General features: G+C 46.5%; 1 protein-coding gene across 28 annotated transcripts in view; it reads left to right on the forward strand.

Moving 5' to 3' along the window:
- The window catches only part of MAP4K4 (mitogen-activated protein kinase kinase kinase kinase 4), a 165,191-nt gene that overhangs the window by 90,148 nt on the left and 51,763 nt on the right, over positions 1 to 23,280 (forward strand). For all 28 annotated transcript variants that reach the window (XM_075706376.1, XM_075706401.1, XM_075706368.1 and 25 more), the window contains exons 4-7: positions 17,206 to 17,331; positions 18,135 to 18,245; positions 21,304 to 21,394; positions 22,934 to 23,064. In XM_075706376.1, coding sequence (XP_075562491.1) covers positions 17,206 to 17,331; positions 18,135 to 18,245; positions 21,304 to 21,394; positions 22,934 to 23,064 — 459 coding nt within the window. The remainder of the gene's footprint in view (positions 1 to 17,205; positions 17,332 to 18,134; positions 18,246 to 21,303; positions 21,395 to 22,933; positions 23,065 to 23,280) is intronic.

Genomic DNA, 23,280 nt, shown 5'->3' on the forward strand with positions numbered 1-23,280 from the left:
AAAATACCCATATTCATCAGCCTTTGGGGGACAAATAGCTGCTTAGAGTGTGGATAAACAGTCACAAAACTCTGCTTAGCATGGCTCCATGAGCTATTACGTGCTCCTTTGGACATGGCCATCTTGACCTGGTGTGGCCGATGAGCAATGATCTCTTTGCGCAAGAGTTTGTCTAAATTGTTTCCTCCTGGTTGCACTCAAAAGGAGTATTTGTGTGACTGCTGTGCTTTTGGCCATCACTAGAGGGCTTCATAGCGAGAAACCTGCTTGCCTTCCCCATGATGTCAAGAGCCAGAAGTTTCTTCTGAAACCTGATACACAGCAACATAACAGAGACCTTTGAGTTATGCTAGTAGGAGCTTACTGCTTACAGAGTATTTTTGCATCTTCTATTCAGACAACTTTTTTCATCATTTTTTTTTCCTTTTTAACCTTCTCTTTTTAATCATCTTTACAAGGTGAATGGTAAACCAGGGCCTTACCCAGCCCTCCAGGTGTGGGGCAGGTAGGGCTGGTGGCCAGCTAACAGCAGATAAAGGGTTTTGTGGCGTCCTGCACTTCCCCGAAGGGAGGAAGACAGGACGTGCGGGTTGTCGGTGTGTGCGGGCACATGTCCACTCTCCAGGCCAGCGCCTCAGTGTTGGCATTGGGGAGAGGTGGCCAAAACTGGGCTGTGATTGTTGCAGGGCTGTACGTGCTACAGCTCCTGGGGAAAAGTGTCTACTCACAAACCAAAGGCGTGAGGGAATAAGGGCTGTATTGTATGAAAGACAACCTTAGCTGGATGTCTTGCTTTGAAGAGGTTTGCCAATGAGTTGGAGAGTTGCCCTCAGCCAGGCCCACTTTCAATGAGGAAGTTTTATAGGTCATGAAAAGCAGCAATGTCCTTTTTTTCCACTGTGCCTTGCCTTTATATGCAGCAGTGCACATGCACTGCCGTCATCCCTTGTGCTTTGGATCGGCGGCTCGGCGTTAGCCCAGGGAGAATTGCGAGTGCCTCCGATTTCTCTCCATGGTGTGGGAACGCTGGAGCACATAATGGCTGTGATTCAAAGACAAATGCTAGCTCTTTGCTACTGATCACTTTGGCAGAAACCCCCAGATGCTTGGAGACTACAGATGGAGCTGATTTGGGGAGAGTTGTCCAAAATTTAAAAAAAAAAAAAAGCACCCAAAACGTTAGAACTTCCTTTTTTTATTTCTTAATTTTTTTTTTTAATCATGTTTTGCTCTCTTTATAATAGCCTCCCTGTTCTTCCTTTTCCTGTTCTGCACCCCCTGCCCCTCTCTTTTTAATTCATGCCAGCCAGAGCACAGCTAAAGGCTTTTCTTAGCGGAGCATCATTTGTTAGTAAACCGGCAAAGACAAGCTTAACCAATTTAACCAACATAGTCTGTGAGGCTTTCCTTTTTGACTGGGCTTTGGGATTTCTCCATGTGCCTGTTGGAGGGATGAGGCTGCAGGAAACCACAGGAGAGGAGCCTCCAGCCGTGACGGGCTTTGTTCAGATGCCTGTAGTCTGGCAGAAGCTGACCTCCACAACACATGGTCTTTCACTTAGCTGCCTCTCCCCAGCTATTGGAGAGGTCTGATTTGCTGCGTGTGGGATTTCTGCTGCTTCCATGCTGCTTACTAATGGTTCCAAACCAACCGGCGGATCCTTGCCTTGGTGGTGGAGCTGGCATGGTGCTGCAGCCTGTCCCTTTGTGCTTGGCTTCATTGTCACACAGCTCTGCTCTGAGCAAATCTGGTGCCTTAAAGCATATCCTCCTGAATTTTGAAGCTCTCCAAACAATCCATGTTTCCTCCTTTGGATGTAAATGTGCGCCACCTCCCCGCCCCCACCCCCAGCTTTGGCTGGGCTAATTGCTCTTTGTTTGGTTTCAAATCAGTGTGATTAAGAGAGGATTTTGCAGACTCTCACTTGGTCATGTTACGGGACTAGCATAGTAAAGTTGTAATATCTGTTGGGGTGAGTACCCTGACCACAGAACTACAAGCCTTTTCCTGCTCATGAATCATCTTCTCCTGAGACCCTGTAGCGATAGTATTACTTTTGTTTTAAGGGAAAAGTCCCTGAGAAGGAGGCCATTTATTTGTCTGGACAAAGAGAGGCTGTCTGTTTCTTAAACACATAACTTTCGAATTTATCCTTAGGAAGGCACTGCTCCGGGCATTAGAGGTGAGCACGGCTCCCATGCAGATGCTGGCTGGCAGGTGTAGCTGGGCAGGCTGGCGCCATGTTTGGCACAGGAGATGTGGTGGCTGCTGGAGGCTGGGGAGACCGAAATGATACTCTTTCTGAGGGAGATCAGATGATTCCTGTAGAATCACAGAATCGTTTCAGTTGGAAAAGACTTTTAAGATCATCAAGTCCAACCATTAACCTGGCACTGCCAAGTCCACCACTAAACCATGTCCCTAAGCACCAAGCCTACACGTCTTTTAAATACCTCCAGGGGTGGTGACTCAACCACTTCCCTGGGCAGCCTGTTCCAATGCTTGATAACCCTTTTGGTGAAGGAAGTTTTTCTAATATCCAATCTAAACCTCCCCTGGCGCAACTTGAGGCCATTTCCTCTCGTCCTACCACTAGTTGCTTGGGAGAAGACACCAACACTCACCTTGCTACAACCTCCTTTCAGGTAGCTGCAGAGAGCGATAAGGTCTCCCCTCAGCTGCCTTTTCTCTAGGCTAAACAACCCCAGTTCCCTCAGCCACTCCTCATAAGGCCTGTGCTCCAGACCCTTCACCAGCTCCGTTGCCCTTCTCTGGACACGCTCCAGCACCTCAATGTCTTTCTTGTAGTGAGGGGCCCAAAACTGGACGCAGTATTCGAGGTGCAGCCTCACCAGCGCCGAGTACAGGGGCACAATCACCTCCCTGCTCCTGCTGGCCACACTATTCCTGATACAAGCCAGGATGCTCTTGGCCTTCTTGGCCACCTGGGCACACTGCTGGCTCATGTTCAGCCGGCTGTCTACCAACACCCCCAGGTCCTTTTTGTCCAGGCAGCTTTCCAGCCACTCCTCCCCAAGCCTGTAGTGTTGCATGGGGTTGTTGTGACTAAAGTGCAGGAGCCGGCACTTGGTCTTGTTGACCCTCATACAGTTGGCCTTGGCCCATGGATCCAGCCTGTCCAGATCCCTCTGTAGACCCTTCCTGCCCTCAAGCAGATCCACGCTCCTGTCCAACTTGGTGTCGTCTGCAAACTTACTGAGGGTGCACTTGATCCCCTCGTCCAGATCATTGATAAAGATGTTAAACAGAACTGGCCCCATTACTGAGCCCTGGGGAAGACCACTTGTGACTGGCCACCAGTTGGATTTAACTCCATTCACTGCAACTCTTTGTGCTTGGCCATCCAGCCAGTTTTTTACCCAGGGAAGAGTAGGCCCATCCAAGCCATGAGTGGCCAGCTTCTCCAGGAGAATGCTGTGGGAAATGGTGTCAAAGGCTTTACTAAAGTCTAGGTAGACAGTGTCCACAGCCTTTCCCTCATCCACTAAGCAGGTCACCTTGTCATAGAAGGAGATCAGGTTAGTCAAGCAGGACCTGCCTTTCATAAACCCATGCTGACTGGGCCTGATCACCTGGTTGTCCTGTACATGCCGCGTGATGGCACTCAAGATGATCTGCTCCATAACTGTCCCTGGCACCGAGGTCAGACTGACACATCTGTAGTTCCTTGGATGAGGATCTTCCAGCCCTTCTTGTAGATGGGTGTCACATTTGCTAATCTCCAGTCAACTGGGACCTCCCCGTTTATCCGGGACTGCTGATAAAGGATTGGAAGTGGCTTGGTGAGCACTTCTGCCAGCTCCCTCGGTACCCTTGGGTGGATCCTATCCGGCCCCATAGACTTGTGTGTGTCTAAGTGGTGTAGCAGGTCACTAAATATTTCCCCTTGGATTATGGGGGCTTCATTCTGCTCCCTGTCCCTGTCTTCCAGCTCAGGGGGCTGGGTACCCCAAGAACAACTGGTCTGACTATTAAAGACTGAGGCAAAGAAGACATTAAATACCTCAGCCTTTTCCCCATCCTTTGTGTAGGAGGATTTCAGTAAAACACGTTAGGCGTGTGTTTATTCTACAGTCAAGTTGCCGAGTGTCGCTTTTTAACAGTGGCTTGCAGCACAGGAGCGGGCTGCGTCTCTCTGAACTGCCTGTCTAAGGAAAGAGACCCCAAAGCAGGTCCCAGCAGGCTCACAACACACACACACACATCCTTTTTCTGCCGCCTTTCGCTTTGAACACTTGTGATGCCCAGTGAGTGGAATAAACAAAGAAGTGACGCCCTCACCACAAACCCAAAGGAGCAGCGTTGCCCTTCGCCGCCCGGGGGAGGGCTGCAGCCAGGATGGGGAGGTGGGTGTGCTTCCACCTCTTCCCTGCCTGGTGCAGGGTTTTTTCTTTCTGGGTGAGCTGGTCTGGCTTCTCAGGTTTCTCTTACAGACTTCATGGTTGATTTAGGGTGGGCCTGTCAAGGAGAGTTTTGGACCAAGTAAACCTCATTTTTTTCTTATCAGCACCCGGGTGTCGGTGCCTGGCTCCCTTGTTCCTGTTCAGACTGCTTTCTGCCTGCTGTGCGTACACATCCGCCGTTTTAAGCAGCTGTCTGAGGATTTAGTATTTCTGTCCCTGTAGCCCCCACGGGTCCCCCCTGCTAGTCGTGGTGCAGTCGCGAAAGGCAAGGCAAGGCCGGCAGGTGGGGGCTGGCGGGAGCCCCTGCTTTGCAGCACGGGGGCCAGCAAGGTGAAGGGCAGCCGAGCCTCACCGGGAGCTGGTGCCGAGGTTGGGAGGTGGACTCCTGTCCCCAAACTCCAGCCAGGGCTCTCAGGGTTTCAGCTCAAAAGTGAGAGACTCGTGCTGGGGTCTGAGCTGTTTGTTTTTAAACTGGAGAGTGAGATGCCATAGTGGCTCTGATTTTTGAGGTGAAACACCGTTTAATAAACGCAAGCCTGTTAACAGCCCAGCAGCAAAAACAAATGTACTGTAGTATTAGGACCATTTATATTTTCTCCAGTCCTATTTTCTTGGCTGTTAATCATGGTCTCTTTGTCACTTGCCCAGCTAAGGGTAAGTGCAGCTGGGGTGTAATATTTTCTGCAAGTATTTGTTGCTTTTATTTATCCTGGTGGAGGCAGAAGGGCTTTTCTTCTTGGGCAGGTAAATAATTAGCTGGCTATCGGCAGCTTCCTTGCTCGGAGAGGGGGCCGTGACACCCTGTCTGATAGATGGACACGAGCATCTTGTGGTTCTGTTCATTGTTAATTCACTCCTGCAGCACCGCTCAGCTGTGAGGTTTCCAGGCGTGCTTGGCAGCACCGACAACAAAAACATCTGGTCCAAGAATATAGTTCCCTTCTGCTGGCAGCTGCATGAAAATGATTTTGTACATAGTGGCGTAACGCCAAATGCACTTACTTGTACACTAAAGCGCACAGCCTTTATAGAGCTTTGGCAGCGCAGGGCGATTTTAAATGCTGTGCATAAGTCAGCATTAATCTATCAAAGAAAATCAAAACCTCAGCAACTGGTTTTATAAAGAACTCACTTATCACGTGTGCCCAGATGTGGCCGTACCTTTGTACCTGTCTAACAGCTGTTCCTGTCCGAATACAAAGGAAAAAGCCTTTTGGTCGCAGCCCTGGTTGTTGTCTGTCCTCCGGAGGGGTTTGGCACAAACACGAAGGGAAATTTGCCCCTCGCAGACGTCCCTGAATTCCTCTTGTCAGCAGCCGCATTTGTGTATTACTGATAGAGGTTGTCTGTCTCTTCTCTTGTTTTAGGAAGGACCCAGTGTGTGCTGAAGAAAATGTTAGCTGTGAATCAAGTAGTTTGTGTGTCTGCTGGTAAATTGTAATTTGAGTGATTGGACCTGATAATTACAGAGTCATCCTCATCATCTTGTCAGTCAGTTGTAAATCATTCTGTACTGGATTTCCTTTTTTTAAAAAGAGCTGTATTTCTGAGCGCAAGTGTATTTTAGAGGTAAAATATAATATCCATATTCCTTCCTGCTTTGAAAACCCTTCAGGTTGTAAGTGTGGATCTCATTCTCATGTGAAGAAGCAAGTTGAGGAGAGGTCTTCGCTACAGCAAAGCTGCTCTCAGCCCATATATTTCTAGTTATTTCTTTTGTGTTCATTCCCATAGAGTAGCTGAGCTTGGTGGTGCTTTTTCACCCCCAAAGCTGCTGTTGGGTTGTAGGTTTCAGGAATGCTGCAGAAGAGCGTGGAGGAGCAGAAGCCCCAGGTCTGGTCTGGCATCAGTCACGGGCCTGGGTTTGCCCTTTGCAGAAGGAGCCTGTGCCTCCAGGAAGAAGGAGCTGGTTTGAGGGCTTGGACAGGGTATTTCCATAGACGTGTGTAGGGCTGGCTGTCTCTCAGCTACTGACCTGATGGTGATCTTCTGCTCTGTTGCTGCTGGGAGGAGCAGTTCTCACCAAACCAGAGAGAGAAGGAAGAGAAGGTGGAGATGGTGGCAAAGGGAGGAGGAGCAAGCTTCCTCCTGCCAGCTTTCAAAGCGGTCTTTGCTTGCAATGCCAGTGAAAGAAAACAGAGGTATTTTCTGTGTTATTTTTAAAATTGAAAATGGAATTTGACAAGCCTGTAGGGCTTGGTCAGATCTCCCTTCTCCTCACCCCAGCCACCCACCATCTGCACAGACAGTGTGTATTCAGCCTGTTTCTCGAACACACCACAGTGGGCTGGTGTCACGGCTTTCTTTGCGATCCCTTCTGCCCCTCGTCTGGTGAGAGCAACAGGCCTTTGGACCTCTTGCGTCCTCCCTGTTCATGCCTGGTGTTTTGCATTTGCAGTACTTTCTTTGTGTAAGGCAGGGGAGAAGGTTGTGGATTACCAACAGGGGTTGAGCAGTGACTAATATTGGACCAGAGGAGCTGAAGTGTTTAACCTTTAGGCAAAGATTACCTGAAATTAAAACTTGTAAGGACTTGTGCACTCGCACTGTGTCGTTCAACTGTGTTTGTAAGACACATGTACAGATCGGACGATTCCTTTTATTCCTGGGTAATTTACATATTTTGGCTGCTTCACAAAAGAAATCTTGTGTTGAATAAGTCAGATCATGATCTCACACTAGTCCTTGCTTACAAGGAGGTTTTGGAGGCTGTAGTGTAGCCCAAAATTTGAAGTTTTCCTTTTGTGGGTGTAAAACAGAGCATAGGTTACCAGCAGCACGTACAGCAGGCATTAAACATGGTTATTAGCTCCTAAGCCAATGTATTACCTTCGATGTTTGGGGATGTAATGGCTGTTAGATGTTGTTTCACCTGGCAGGTGTACCTCAGACAGAGGTACACCGCTTTAGAAAAAAAGCATTAAATCTGTTTCTTCGTAGTGATGGGCTAAGTGAAGAATGGCACTTTGTAGAAATGGATTGATGGGCTGCAAAGAAAATGCAGTAATTTTGTTTTCAGGGCTTTTCTTAGTACTCATTTTCTGACAAAATGCGGGGCTTTGTTAGTGTTGCAGGCGGAGTTTTAAATATTTGGAAGGAAAAACTGCAGCATTCGCAACATTTTAATGAGGAGGGTTTGCTTAATTAAAGCCTAGAAGACTTAGGGAATGTGGACAGCTGAGGGATTAGCAATGTGTTACAAAGTTGTTCTTCCACCTACCAGTTGATTTGGGTTCAAAAGACAAAGTTGGTAATAAAACTTGTAGTCTTCCAGCGGCTGTTTGCTGGTCTTAACCGTTGATGCTACCGATGACCAAAGCCTGGATTCATCCAGTCTCATTTTGGGCACGTAGGGGTTGTGCTGAAGCCTGCAGTGTAGCTTCCCTGGGCGCCCACAATTTAGCATGGGGGGAAAGGTACCTGTAAGGGGACAGGTCTGTCCACCTGAGGTGGAATTTGTTCCGTAGAGGGGTGAAGGTCACCGGTGGGACTGTGTCTCCTGGAAGTGCGAGGTGCTTGCTTTGTGGCTGCCAGCTGCTCACTGCTGGTAATTGTGGTGGTGCTTGTTTGCGCTCCCCCATATTTTTAAAAGTTTTTTTTTATTTTATTTTTTAACATATGATTGATTTTGGAGTACCATTGCCAGTATGCTCCCTCTGCTTCTGAAATCTGTTTGCTTTTGGCTTAAATCATGTTAGGTACTGTGCACTGCCGAGCCCTCCATCACTGTCAGGCAGAGAAATGGTGGCATGTGATGGAGCTTCTGAATTTCTCTTGTCAGCTGCTTCTCCAGCCCCATCTCTTTTTAACAAAGGATCCTATGTGAAACAGCCCCAAGGAAACGTCAAAGTGGAATTACTTTTCCTTCCCCTCCTTTGTTCTGTTCCTATTCGGGTGTGCATGGTAACAGCTTTTGGGTTCATGATCGCAAACTGTTGGGGTATTTTGTTTGTTTTTTAGCATTTGGGTTTCATTCAGTGTACAAAATGAAGGAAGGGTTGTTAGTAAATCCCTCTTCACTGTTAGTCTACAAGACTTGTTGGTCAGTGTGGGCGTGAGGCTATATACTGAACGAATCTGTCCTGTAAGAGAATCAGTGTCTTCATGTAATTATAGGTTTTCATGACATATATACTAGAAGAACATTTGTGTTATGCCAGAACTGCCATTTTTACTGTATTTTACCTTCCCAGCTTACCTTTTTGCTCGTATAGCTTCTGTGTGGCATTTGGTACATAGGAAATCTACTTTCAGTTGTTTCAGCCTTTGGTTTTCTCTGTTCTTGCAGGTGTTTGCCTTCTGCCCACCCCCCTCAAAGTTAAAACTTAGTGTCAAACTAGAACTTTAGTTTTGCATTGAATCTCTTCAGCTGCATCAAACCTGCAGGACTCGGAAGCCTTTTCCATCTCCCAGGTCCAAACTGTGGCCCAGTAGTGTCTGGACTGCACACGCAGAGAGGGACCCATGTGTTGGTCCCCTTTGGGAAGAAGATCTACCCTCCAGGTGGGAGTGGTGGCATGCTGGGGCTTCACACTGCCCGGGGGGAAGAGGGGCCAAGCAGTGGGGGCCAAGAGCCTCCCCTGGCTCTGTTGCCCCCAGAGATACTGCTTTCCTTGGCATCAGATGCTCACTGAGATTGGAAGTAGAAAAGCTGTGCAGCTCTTTGGCTTTGTGCATAACCCTGTTTTCTCTCCGGCATCTATGTCTTCTCTTATTGTCTGAGCCCGGAGCTTTGCATAAAGGAAATTGTTTTAATTTCTTTCCTTCACACACAGACTTACTTTTCATATCTGCTAGCAAGGGCTTGTTCGGATCACAAAGAGATGAGACTGGATGTAGAATTGTATAGCAACAAGCATTTTTAGTGTGAATAATAGTAATGGAAGTAGGATATTAAACCTTCCCTCTTTTATGAGAGCTCTGAAGATGTCAGTACAAGGCTAGCTTGTTGCATAACTTGTAAATAATTTAGGCTTGATGAGGACGGACAGTTGAATTGTATAGCTGGGATAAACACGCAATCTGAGCAGGAAACTCTTTTAAGTAATCATCATCAGGATCAAGGGACTAGCCTTGGAAATGGTTGAAGGGATTTGCCCTTAGGAGGTTTCTCTCTTGGCTGTCTTTGGAAAAGACCGTGGCCTCCTGGGGTTTTACTGGGGGAGGTCGACAGCAGTGCAGTCTCTGTGCCTTCAGCCCAGCTCATTCAGTGACCAGCAAAGGCACCAGGGGCACATCAGGCAAGAAAGAAAATATTGTTGTCGGAGTGATTGGCAGAGGAGGTGGTTTGGGGGGAGACAACAGACAAGCATTGTCTTCACGTGGTTTTTGGCTCCTTCCTGCCTGCACGTGATTCCATCTCCTGTGCCTGCACAAAGCTGCTACACAGGCTCCTTCGGGCAGTGCTGGGACCCTGCTTAAGAGCTAGCTGTCCCTCATGCTTTTTTGTCCAGTTAATTTAATTGTTGCTTTATGGCTGCAGCCTCAGCGATGGCACTGTTGAGAACAATTTGGCTCATTTTCTCTCGTTTCAGATGGTGCCTTTAGCATGCAGTAGAGAGGATGTTGTGCCAAGGGGAGACAAAGCAGCCTCTGTTTTGCATGTGTTGGGAAGTGTGTTTCTAACCTGCTTGATGAAATCTTGTGGCTGAAGGTAACCAAATGTGGTCATAAGGACAGCCCTGTTCTCCCAGCCAGTTCTCACAAAACTAAGATTTTTTTGACCCTTGAAAAAGCATCACAGCCATCTTCTGCAATCGCTCTGCCTGAGCAGAGTGTGGCTGCTCTGCTGCTTCTGGCAGTGCGGCTCTGTGCCGGCGGTGGAAGCGCCTCGGAGGCTGGTGGGCAGCTCATAGTGACAAGAGGGGCTCCAGGAAGCTCGCAAATGGTAAAGCCTGTGAAGGGCTTTCTCTGCGTGGGCTGCATACATGGACAAGGGGCAAACTCTGAGGGGCACCCTCACAGCAATGGTGGGCACCACCCATGCTATTGCCTTCTGGATGGCTAGTGCTCTTCCAGTGTCACTGAGTGCGTGGTGTGATGGATGCTGAGGTGCTGGGGCGTGTTCAGAGAAGGGCAACAAGGCTGGTGAAGGGTCTGGAGCACAGGCCTTATGAGGAGCGGCTGAGGGAACTGGGGTTGTTTAGCCTGGAGAAGAGGAGGCTGAGGGGAGACCTTATCGCTCTCTACAACTACCTGAAAGGAGGTTGTAGTGAGGTGGGTGTTGGTCTCTTCTCCCAAGTAGTTAGCAATAGGACGAGAGGAAGTGGCCTCAAGCTGCGCCAGGGGAGGTTTAGGTTGGAAATTAGGAAAAATTTCTTTACGGAAAGGGTGGTCAAGCATTGGAACAGGCTGCCCAGAGAGGTGGTGGAGTCACCATCCCTGGAGGTGTTCAAGAAATGGGTAGAAGTGGCACTTCGGGACATGGTTTAGTCTAGTCTACCCTTGATTGGTTTAGTGTGGACTTGGTAGTGTAGGTTAATGGTTGGACTGGATGATCTTAAAGGTCTTTTCCAACCTAAACGATTCTATGATTCTATGCATTTTCTTACGGGCGAACAGCCTGGAGGCCTTCGAGCAAGTGTGCGTTTGGGAAGGACTTGAAGGACGGTGCAGAGAAGTGAACATGCTGATGCCAGGGTGGGAAGAGTCGGTGGGTAAGGGGTCCGTGAAAGAGAGACCTTGCATGTGAAGTGGGACAGGCACAGTGAATGCTGGGGGTGAGAAGGCAACAGAGGAGAGAGACAGAAGGGAAATAAACTTACATGAGGTCTTTAGCTTGAGGGGAACAAAGCTCAAAGGCTCCATAACAGACTCTCAAGAAAGACAGGATGTAATAAGAAAGTTGGATGTTAAGATTTAGGAGGGACTGTATATGGACTTGTTAAATGTTTACTGCATGTCTTGATTAAAGTCTTTTCTTTTAAACAGTTTAGGCTTTCCCTCCCAAGAAGCTTGTGTTGGGTATTTTCTTTTAAGAACTATTTAATATCATATTCCCAGTTCCGACACTCCGCTGTGGCGTTGGAGCGGATCGCGTTTCTCCGCGTTGTGCTCTCAGGACTGCTAGCTGCTCTGCTTCATACGAACTTCCTACCTTGGCAGGCGCTGGCAGGGACTTGCCCGACACTCAGAGTCTCATTGCTTTTGTGGTTAGGTTCCTCCCGAAATTACAATCTGTTTCCCGGCTTGGAGGCAGCACCACATCTCCTGGTTCAACTACCACGCTGTGTGCAATACTGCCCCAACTCTTCTTGCCAAAATGTCTCCCTTGTGTGTGAGAACTTTATTAACGAGTGTGTGTAATATGGATTCCAGCACCAGAAAAGGTCACCTATTGTACTAGGCGCTATTCAGACTTTCCCTGTCCTGTACGGATTCAGCTCCGAATGGATGCTGGCCAGGTCTGGGGTGCGGGGAGGAGGGAGGATGTGACACACAAGCAGAATTGTGGTTTGCAAAAGTTGGTGTCGTGATTTATCCAGGAAGATTTTTGTTTGCATTTGGTGCCTTTTAGGACTTTTTTTTTTATTAATGTGGGTGGAGAGCAGAAATGAAAAGTGAGAGGAAGCGGAAAGGAAAATAAACTGGGTTTCTTGTGGGTTTCTCCTGTTTTTCTTCAACTTGCCTGTTGGGGGGAGACAGTGAAAGAAAGGCCGAGTCACCGTGGTTCCGGTGCCTCTGAAGGCAAACCAGTTTCCACCACTCTGGGCATCTGTGGGTTAGTGCTCCCTCTCCCCTCTCACGGGCTGAGGCTGCTGGCTGCCGCTCCACACAGATCCCAGCTCTCCTGTCATTTAAAGATTCCCAAATCCCACAAGCCACCGCTGGAGCTCGTGATCCTCAGCAGCTCAGCTCACTCTGAAACCCCAGGCTGAGCGTCGCCAGCCGCCGTTCTCCAGGCACTGCAGCTCCCTGGGTATGGGCAGGCAGAGCTTCGGGCGCAGCGCGGGAGAAAGCAAAGGAAAGGAGGCTTGGAGGCTTCCCTTTTCCCATCCCCCTTTGCCTGAGCCTTTGGCTTTCGTGTTGGGAAGTGGTGTTAATTCTTAAAACACTTGTTTGTAGCTTAAAATCACTGGATGCCGTTTGTGCAGGGAGAGCTGAGATTTGTCACTGTCTCATTTCTTAAATCCAAAAGGAAAGTTACTGAAGGGACCAATTTGTATTCCTCTGCAAACTGATTTAGGGCAGCATATAAATCATCTGGCAGGGCAGGTAAACTTGCTCTTACCTTCATCACCGAACATTGTCTTGATTTATCCTTGCTTGGCTGTGTTTCATCATTCACCTTGCCCTTCATCATACTGCTAGGGTAAACAAAATCTTCTGCAATTGTCCTGAGTTTCTCCTCCCCAGCATGTGCCATCCTTTGAGAGGACAGAATCAACAGCTGGCAAAGAGCAATGGTCAGGCAGCTCTTCCACCCAGAGGAGTATGGATGGAAACTCACCGCTTACATGCCCTGGGATACTTCCTCGCTGTACCTTTAGGTGTGGTTTGGGTTGGTTTTTTGGTTTTTTTTTTTTTTAAATTCAGCTCCTGAAATAATTTCCTTGTACTACAGAGCTTGGAAAACAGTGTTATTCCCCCTTCCTCCCCCAGGTCTCTTTCTCGGAGACAGATTCTTGTAGGGGTCTTGTACCAGTTGCAGTGCTGGGGCAGGTTGGGACTGTTTTGCTGGGGCTCCTGAGGCACCTACACAACAATGTTTAGGGAAGTACATAAAAACAGGGCAGGCGTGGAGTGATTGTTCTTTTCCTTTGGTTATATCCTCCTTGTTTCTGGCATGTCTAAGCTGTAGTTCCCTTTTTCTCCCTCCCTACCATGATGTCAGAGAGGAGTTCTGAATTCTTCATCTTCTAAGAATTTGTATAAATAAGCAGGATTTTCTTGCAATAATAATGCAGGTTACCTTTGGAAAATGTGCTGAGATTGCATAATTGAGCTGTCCAGATTAATATTCCTGACATGGATCTGCTCTAGTAGCTTTTATTTGACTGGGAGTTACTCCAGTGGCAACTGTAGTCAGATACTTAAATCATTCAGATACTTAAATCATCACAGTTTTGTAAATGGTGATGTAATGAAAACAAGTCATTGATTTGCTGCCTGTGTGTAAAAAAAAAAAAAAATTCTGATATTTAGCGTGCAGTGATGAATGGAAGAGTGAGCGGTGTGGAGATTTTCTGCTACAGCCATAAGCAAGCTGATCAGGCGCCGCTAGGTGGCATGCTGAGAGGTAACACGCCTGGTTTTATTTTTAATGTGCTAATTCAAATGGTTAGAAATGACCTTTGTGTATATATAGGTGGATTTCTGTGTGGGCCTCGTATGCAGTTTTTAATCTTGCAGGCAAAGTCGTTTTGATAAAACAGCCTTGCAGTTAGAAATCCTTAGAGATGCTGACACGTCCACTTAATCTCTGAAGGGAAACACATGGGAAGGGAGAGGAAAGCCGCTCCAAGCTTGATTTAACCACGTGAGTCTTGCAAAAGTATAGCTTACTGCAAAAATTACCAGTAATCAGACATGCTGTCACAGACAGACAGCGAATGTGTAAGTATAAAACACTTGCACCAGCCCCATCACAGGCCAGACAAAGAAGGTTTCAATGGGAGTTTGTATCCACAGATAATGGCTTAAAGTGGTAATTGATGCCAGCTGCATAAAATCACTAGGAAGGGCTCACCAGCTGCCTCTCTCCTCCAAGAAAAAAGGATGTACTTTTGTATTCCTTCATGAGAATGACAGTCTCTCGCCTCAGTCGGTTTTAATTTTCCCCTTTTGTGATCCTGGCGCCTCTGCAAACGGAGGGACTGTTAGTGGTGGTGGTGCAGCGCGTGTGTTGTCGGGAGGAGATGAGGGACCTTCTGTCCCTGAGGCCAGCTCGCACATCCAAATTCCCAGGCGGCTGCCGAAACACCTCCCTCTGCACAGGAGGATCCCGGCTGCAGGCTGCAGCCTGCCCTCCCGGCAGCGCATCTGTCCATAAGGAGACCTGTGCGGAAATGGTCTTATCCGGTGAGATTTTTGGGTGGGATTCATCTCGCCCTGATGTGAGACATCTGCAAGAGTGGTGTCTGGATCTTGGCTAATGACCTCATCCTCCTTTTGTAGTTGGTGGGGAGAAGTAAACACCGGTAGGGCGCACATTGTTTGGCCTCTTTCAGACGTCCACATTGGGATGAGATCAGTTGTACCCTGGAAATAAATGTTCCTGAATCTGGAACAGAACAATTTTGGTCTGGCCACCTTCTTTCGTTTTTTTTTAATTTCTTTTTTTTTAAATCTTACACCAATTGCTGTACCACAGTGGTACTGCAGCCTTCTCTGTGCTGATTAATCCTCATGATAGTTCCTGTCGCCACAAAGTCTTCGGGACTCGGTGCCAGGAAGTTATTGATCCACACTAAGTAAGTGGAGTCCTCCAAAGCCTTGCAAGAATTACTGAATCCATTTATTTTTGTAGGCTGGAATTTGGACTGGATTGAACTGTAGGTGAGATGCTATTTGTCTTGTGGACAAATGCTCAATGACAGCTGAAATGGGAGTGTAGGACCATCATTAGCCTTAGTTAAGGGAGATGCTTGGAGTTGCTGCAGGCCATTGAGCAGGTGCTTTGACACAGCTGCAAGGAAAAACTGAAAGAGCAGTAACTGCCTGCAGTCTGCTGGGTCTGTGTGCGCCTTTTTTGTTGTTGTTTATTCTTTGGGGTTTTTTTGCGGGGGCCAATTATTTTATTTTTCAGAAATAGATCCTATCTAAGCATTGTCATTTTGGCTGTTACAATACAAAAACATGAACAACACTTAGGACATCCTGCCCATTGTATTGTAAAAGCTATTGTGCTGAGGGTAGGAAATAATTTTTATATAAAAAGTCAGCACAAAACAGCAGATTATTCCAATTATACATATTAACCTATCAGCGATTAAGTCCCAAAGCATTAAGTTTAACAAATCTCCTATTACTTTTTTTTTTTTGCCTAAATTCAAAGTTCAGTGTGGTAGTTTCTGGTATAAGCCTGTACTCTTTTTTCTTTTTTTTTTTTGGCATATGGTCTAAATAAATAAAAAAAATCACACAACAGCAAGGGCAACTGAAGCAGCTGAGGAAGCATCAAGTTAGCTTTTGGCTCAAAAAGGTGTCCTGATAATGCTTTCTCCCAGGGCTGCTGTTCCCTGGGAACTTTGATTTGCAAGATTATTTTACTATTTTGTTCAGTGTTCCAGAAATACACAGTATTTTACTTTAAAGATGCGTCATGAGAAGATTTAAGAATAGTTTATCCCTGGTGCATTTTGGGAATTCTCTCATAATAAATTACAAGTAAGCACTGCATCCCACTATTAGTGTAATTGAAATAATTGTTTGCTTCGTAGCATAGGGTGGTTTCTTTTGCTAAAGCCATGCGTACCAGTGCGTATAAATAGTTAACATGTACTTAGTATTAACATCTGCATATGTCATGAATAGAATATTTGATTGCTAGCGTGGTACAAATTGCAAGGAAGTTTAAGGCTTAAAATTTTCTCATGTAATCAGCTTTGACATTACAGGATAATCAAAATATGTGCTACCGTTTCCATCAGCCAGCCACCCTAGGGAACAGAGGTTTCGGTTTCTTCCTGGAATCAATTTAAGGTAGACATTTTCCCCCTGGATATCTCAGGCTAGAAAACTGTGGAGCGAATAAAGATTGTGCCTAAAGGGGTAAACTAGCTGCCTTTTCATTTGTTGCCTTGAGAGGTGCTAGATGAAGGCTCCCGCTGTCTAGGTGTGGTAGGGGAGAGCTGGGGGTGGGATGGTGTCTGCTCCTTCTCCTCCGGGATCTGCTGGCTGCCTGCTCAGACATCACCTCAAAGCGTGCGTGGATCCTTCCATGCAACACGTCCTGCTGTCGCTTCAGAAGCGGGTTGTGGGTGTTTTTAAGGAGTGGTTGCACAGTGTTACCCGTTCCAGCTCTTTAAAGGGGTGACCTCCCTTCACCTGAGCTGCTCTCTGCTTGGCACCTCGCTGAGGTGGGGGGAGCCGGGGGAAATCCTTCCTCTGCCTTTGTGTCCCAGCATCCTGTTTACCGCCCGGGCTCCCGGCCCTCTCTTCCTGATGCACTTGCTCTTCCTGCACGGAGGCAGATGGAGGAGGAGGAAACTTGTGCTCAAGGCGAACGCCTTGTCCATGCAGTGAGGGGAATTCCTGACCTCCACCTCTGCTTTCCTGCGCCAGCTCCGTGCTGGCACCGAGGTTGGGACCCTGCGGTCCCCACCGTGGAGGGACCCATCTCGGAGGGCCCGCTTTGGCAGCCGGCTGTGCTGAGCCGCTGTCTGGCATTTAAATAGAACTGGTTGCAGTTTTCAAAATTAAAGGGAAAAAAAAAAATGAGGAAGATGGAAATAATTCTCCTCTATTGTAAATCCACAGACTTTTCCAGTTTTCTTGTTCTCTGGGTTACCTAGAATCAAAGCCTGCTAGCTATGTATTTGCTTAAGGTATTACAAACACAGGGTTTTTAAACAGATCGTGTCCTGCTCCATCATTGGATGAAGTCCAGTGCATCCTTCATTTGATTTTTTGCACTACTGGAAACTTGGGGAAGTAAAGGTCTGTTTTAGACCATCTCAATAGACGGGATTTTGATGGCATGAATATAGGATGTGTTTACTGAGCAGGATGCTGCTATAAATTGAACTTTTTAAAAATCTACTTGTGTGAAAGAGAAGAGGAAATAAATAATGCACGTGGTGTATTAGACATATGTTTTTTTGGTTTTTTTTTCCAAAGGATGAAGAAGAAGAAATCAAACTGGAGATTAATATGCTAAAGAAATATTCTCATCATAGAAATATTGCAACTTATTATGGTGCTTTCATTAAGAAAAGTCCTCCAGGACATGATGACCAACTGTGGGTAAGCAGATATGTCTCAAGCATGTTCGTAAGCCTTTCCCTTTTGGATGTAGTTTGAGGATGACAGAAATACCACATTATGGAAAGACACACTAATAGAATTTGGTGCTTGCCTGAACAGATAGATAAGTGAATCACGTAGGCTCATCGTGCATCCTTAAGAGGATGGCTGAACCAAGATTTGCTATTAGCAATGGATTTGCTCTTTAAGTAACTTTTTTTCCCTCGTTTCCCAGATGGATAGTAACATGTTTCATGGGAACAAGGCAGATGAGCTGAGCAGTAAGAATGTGTGGCTGTAAAAAGAAAGCTGCACTTGAGAATTGTACCCATTACATTTCTCATCACACCTCATCTACACCCTCTAGAGGATTGAAGTTTGGGTTTGAATGGCAGGGTACACACACGAGTGCATGTTCTTCCATAAATAAATGTGAGTTAAAGAATAAGATGTGTTGCAATGGTGTGATCAATTTGATTCCTTCAGCACTGGGTGTGCTCTTACTCCTGTTGCTGCTAATGCATTTTGCATAGTTGAGCAAATCCAGATTCCCAGCATTAAATTACCGTGATTAAATCAGTCCTTGAAAATGTGGTAACTAATGTGAGACATATTCCGTATATGTCTGACACACATTGGAGACATTTGGTTTGAATCCATTTTCCAGGCAGAGATGTAAAATAAATTATATTCTCTGCTTCACAAGGGTTTCCCAAATCAGTGCTGCAACCTGGTTATTTTGCTTTGCTAGACAGCTGGGAACTGTGTTTAATGTTGGTTGTATGCTGCTGTTTGTTTTGCAGCTTGTTATGGAGTTTTGTGGAGCAGGCTCTATCACAGACCTTGTGAAGAACACGAAAGGGAATACTCTGAAAGAAGACTGGATAGCATATATCTCCAGAGAGATTCTTCGGGTAAGGAAAATAGTCTGTTCCACTTGAAAACACAGAAACAGTCTTACAGAGATGTAGCCTAGCTTGAGGGTCTGCAAGAAGCTGTTTCTGATCAATCCCGTTAGCCATGTCATCACTTGGAGAGTGCGTAGGAGCAGATAGATGTCTCCTCCACGTCATTTAACTCGGTGTGAGCTGTACTGTACTGTAACAGCAGCTTTGCAGAAAATAGCAATTTTTAGTCATGAGAAGCCAGCGGGAGAACCAGTGACCTTACATATTGTAGAAGCTGTGAAGCAGTGTCCATAAGACACTGTTTTTGAGAAGCCTGAGGTTGTAACAGTGTCACAACACAATAGGGTGTGGAATGGGCTTTTCCAAATGTGCTTGCAGCCGTCTTTTCTCTGCTCCTAATCAAGGCTGTGGAGGAAGGGAGTTGTTGGCTCAGGCCAGCAGTCAGGACTTCTGTGCTGCGATGTGCTCGCATATTGTATATTCCTGCAGTCTTATCTAGAGCAAGCAGCTACGTCGTATGTGGCTGTGCGCTGTAGAGTGCTGGCAGATGGTGCTGCAAAAGTTTCTCAGGAAGAGGGATGCCACTTACCAGTTTTTCTAAAACTGAAGCTTTAACTAATTACTCTTCATATTTAATTTCCAGTTGGTACAGTTTAAGTGCTTTTTGAATTGGCATTTGTTTGCTGTGCTAAGTAAATCTGGTATGGTTTTCCTCGTGCTTCTTTATAAAACAAATTGCCTCCTACCCATACCACTACACAGTATGTTTGTTCAATTGCCTCATCATAAATGAAGTTCTGAAGGGCTTTGTGTTAAAGGAAACCACCACTGGCTCTTGCATAAATCAATGCTGCTGTTGTCTGTGTTACACATTTGCTCTTTCTTGGTGATTTTTAAGATGGGGAGGGAGGGAAACGTACGATTCTGGTCTTTTGCTGTATTTCCAAATGATAGGAGAGAGTCTGGCTGCTGGTGTTTGGGCTGGCACATTTTAAGTTGTTTAAGAGGGAGAAGAAAAGTTGAATACCTACTGATGGTTGTATTTCAAATCAGATGGATAGGATGCTTTAATATGAGGAAAGCTAACTTCTGCAGGACTGATCTTTATGCTTGATTTGAGAACTGTGTGACCTTGGAGGTATTGCATGCCATGTTGCATTCATCCTAGGTTCTCCTTAGGTAAAGTAGTCACGCTCACTGAGAAGAGGAAAAAATGATTTACCTCAGAAAACAGTTAGGTGAAAGCTATTTTCTCATTCCTGTGAGAGATTTGCAAAAGGAGCCTTAATTGCTTGCTAGCAGGAACTGGAATATCTGGAAAAAAGGAATGCTAAACTCACATTGCGAAACCTGATTCGACACTGAGTTTGTCAGAGATGGAGGACAGAGGTTGTGTAACAGAAAGTTAAAATGAGCTAAGTGCCAAAGATTGGTGCAGGTGGAGACACAGGTGAGGGTCGACCCAGTGGATCTCTGTGTGATTGGAGGGGCCTGGGGACTGCAGGAGAATGGAGATGTGCCCTTCTGTCTCCTCCCAGCCTTTCGCAAACCCAAATGTGTTTTTTCAGTAAGGTTAGATGGTACTCTGGAGAGAACAGACAATTATCTCTCTGGCTGGGTCGGCTTAGCAGAAGGCTTTAAAAAGTATCCTGTGTGAAGCTGTGGAAAAGCCTTCATTCCTGTGAAAAATGAGACCACACTTAGCATAGCAGCCAGCGAAGGGTCTTGGGGACATCAGCCGTTCACTTGATTTGCTTGTGACCTGTGTGGGGAAGAGCTGTGGATGGTGTTTTTTTTGTCACGCTCATTAACTGTTTTAAAAAAAGAAAATAGCCCAGTGGTTATGTAGGCAAACTGGTAAATGATCATTTAATGAAGAACATGTGTTAGGAAATATTTCTCTACAGCAACCACTACTCTCTTAACCTCTTGCAGCTGTAAAGGTTCTATTTCTTTATTTTTCATAAAACATTAAAAGCCTATGAGGGCAACACGAACAGGCAAGACGATCCCAACGGAGACTACAATTTTCCGAGCACAGAGCTGAGGAGAAACCAAAATACAGGCAGTTGCTAAGAGGGTTGCCTGTTGTTCTCCCAATTACATTAGAGAGTAAAATGCAACATATGTCTTCCTCAGCCCTCCCTCCACATGGCTAACGCTTTGGGGCATGCATCCAGGTGCTGTCTCAACAAAAAGCACTGTATGCCAGGAGGTTTTGTTTCCTTTGGAAAGTATAATGCTCCTGCCTTTTTTTTTTTTTTTTGCTTTTTTTTTTTATTTGCATGGGTTTTTTTTCCTGAGGAACAATTATCTGGCTCCATATTTATGGAGGCTGGAGAAGAGAACTGCAACTTTGCAGCAGAGCTTTTGTTTGTCATCAGTTGTCCCTCGCCCTCAAACATAACTGCCAGTCCATCACCCTCCCACCCCCTTCCCGGGGATGCATATATGCATGCTGATGCTGCCTCCTTTTTCCCTCCACCCCCCTCCCCCAGACTGAATTCTGGGTGACCCTGTGTGTTTCAGATGTCAGTGACGTACCTGACACTGATGTAATTTACAGCATCAATGCACGGAGAGTTTCTGGGAGCTGAACTTTCTTCACGCGATAGCTGAGAGGTGTTTGCACAGTGCAGATGTTTGGCTGTATTTAGGTACCGCATGTGCCTAACCTGGGGCCTGTGTCTCTGCTCCGTTACCAAAAGCTGTGTGGGCGGCGTGCTGCTACAAGGCTCCTGTGGGTCCCATTGCACCCAACCACTGAGCAAGAGTTCAAGTGTTCAAAAACGTGTTCAAAAAACGGGTAGATGTGGCACTTCAGGACGTGGTTTAGTCTAGTCTAGCCTTGATTGGTTTAGAGTAGACTTGGTAGTGTAGGTTAATGGTTGGACTGGATGATCTTAAAGGTCTTTTCCAACCTAAACGATTCTATGATTCTATGATTCTAAGAGCCGGAGACCCAGTGTTACGGGCTTTGGGGATGCTGGGTACGGGTAGTCTGTTGCTAAGCCAAGAACCTAACTCTCAATGTCCTCTCCTTCCTCTCCTCTTCTTAATGCAGGGGTTGGCACATCTTCATGCCCATCATGTGATTCACAGGGATATCAAAGGGCAAAATGTGTTGTTAACAGAGAACGCAGAAGTGAAACTTGGTAAGTAGGCATGCATGTCCACTTCCTCATTCATTCAACCTTTGTTTTCTGATGTTCCCAAACTGACTTTATCCTCTAAGAGCCCTGTGACATGTTCTGTAGCATGTGCGCTCTGTCACTGCTCCCATGTGAATCGAGGCCCTGTGCGTATTTCCTCTTGCTTTGGGGGGGATGGCATGCATTTTGTTAGAAGATGTTGGCTTTCATGCTGGAATCGGTGAGGGGACTGTTTTGTGCCCCCCACCGAGCAGTGCATGACTTGAGTTGGTTCTGATTCCCTTTATTCTGGAGTTGGGAAGTGACGGGAGTCACTCTTTTATTTGGCTTTAATTAAAATAACACCTGCTGTGCAGATTCTGGACACAAAAATATGATCTGGATGGCACACTCGAGGGAGCTGTGGCATCAAGTTCAAAACACAGTTCCAGCTCTGGCATGCCTGCCGAAAACTGTGCTCATCCCTGGCCTCTTCTCTCCCTTCCAAGTGGACAAACTCTTTTTTTCTTTCTCTTGAATGCGTCTCTTCCAGTTACTGCACACTTTAACCTTCTGTATTTGTATCACGCTACATTCGTCACCTTTTTTTAGTTAAATATAGAGCCATACCAAAGCCCTCCCACCCAGCCCACATCCCTTCTGTTTTGCATTACACCTTCCTGCTGCACGAGGCATGGGAAGATGTCCCGGCTGCTGGAGGAGGAAGCTCTCGGGAGAGCTTTCCTCCTTTTGGTCCGAAGTGGAGCACGGTAGCTCCCAAACCGTTGCTCACACCAAGCTCGTCTACACCGGTTCGTCTGTGTCGCTCAGAGGGTGGATGCAGTGAAGCTGACACAGCCCTCCTAGAGCAGATGCAGTTACTGGTATAGAAAGGCATATATCGCTGTTGTCGTGAGCGGGAGAACTGAAGGGAGGACAACACCCTTGTAATGTAATTGCCCTGTAATGAAATGGGCATCTCTTTTGCAGCGTGTGTGCATTTGTGCTCAAAGTTGGCACCTCTTGAATAATCCTCATCTTTTGCTCCTATCGACACATCTGCTCAGTGCATTAGAGCAGAGAGCAATTCGCTGAGCAACAGATTATTTCTGCTGTCCAATTTTAGAGCAGAAAAGGTGGACAGCTGAAAAGGAGATGGGTTCATGCGTGTGGTTTTCCCATAGCATGAGAGGTACCTTTGGGAAGCAGCTCCCTCTCTATAGGCAAAGGTGGCTTGGCTTCACCATTTGGGAAGGGGATAGCCCTTCCTCAGCCTCCCAGGCCATATTTTTGCAGCTGTACGCTCCTTTCTATACAGGCAGGCCAGTGAGAGGTGCAGGGGAGGTGGTCGTATGCTGCCGTGTCTCTTGATGCTTGTGGCCCAAGCACATTGCATGTGAACCACAAGGGCCCAGCTGCCTCAGTATTAATCATCATATTTCTCCTCAGCATGGTCTTCCCACGTGGAACATCCACAGGATTTTATTTCCAAATCACCTTACAGAAGTAATCACTGCATTATTTTTCCCCTCTTATTTTATTTTACTCTTTTCCCACCCACAGTGGATTTCGGTGTGAGCGCTCAGCTGGACAGGACAGTTGGCAGAAGAAACACTTTTATTGGAACTCCGTACTGGATGGCTCCAGAAGTTATTGCCTGTGATGAAAATCCAGATGCTACGTATGATTACAGAGTAAGAGAGTTCTGTTCACAGAAAAAATGCACCCCAACATACAAAACCCCTACACTTGCACTATGAACACCCATGAACAATGGCAGGTTTTGAGACTTGTTATGCTTTGTAGGAGTAATAGTATTTTGTTAGGTATATTCTTATTACAGGAGTACAAGGTATGGCTCACTGCCAAATTGTGACCTTCAACAGCTGCCATTACTTGTATCATCATCG

Source organism: Pelecanus crispus, chromosome 1 (assembly GCF_030463565.1).
Source record: "Pelecanus crispus isolate bPelCri1 chromosome 1, bPelCri1.pri, whole genome shotgun sequence".
Lineage (NCBI taxonomy): Eukaryota > Metazoa > Chordata > Aves > Pelecaniformes > Pelecanidae > Pelecanus > Pelecanus crispus.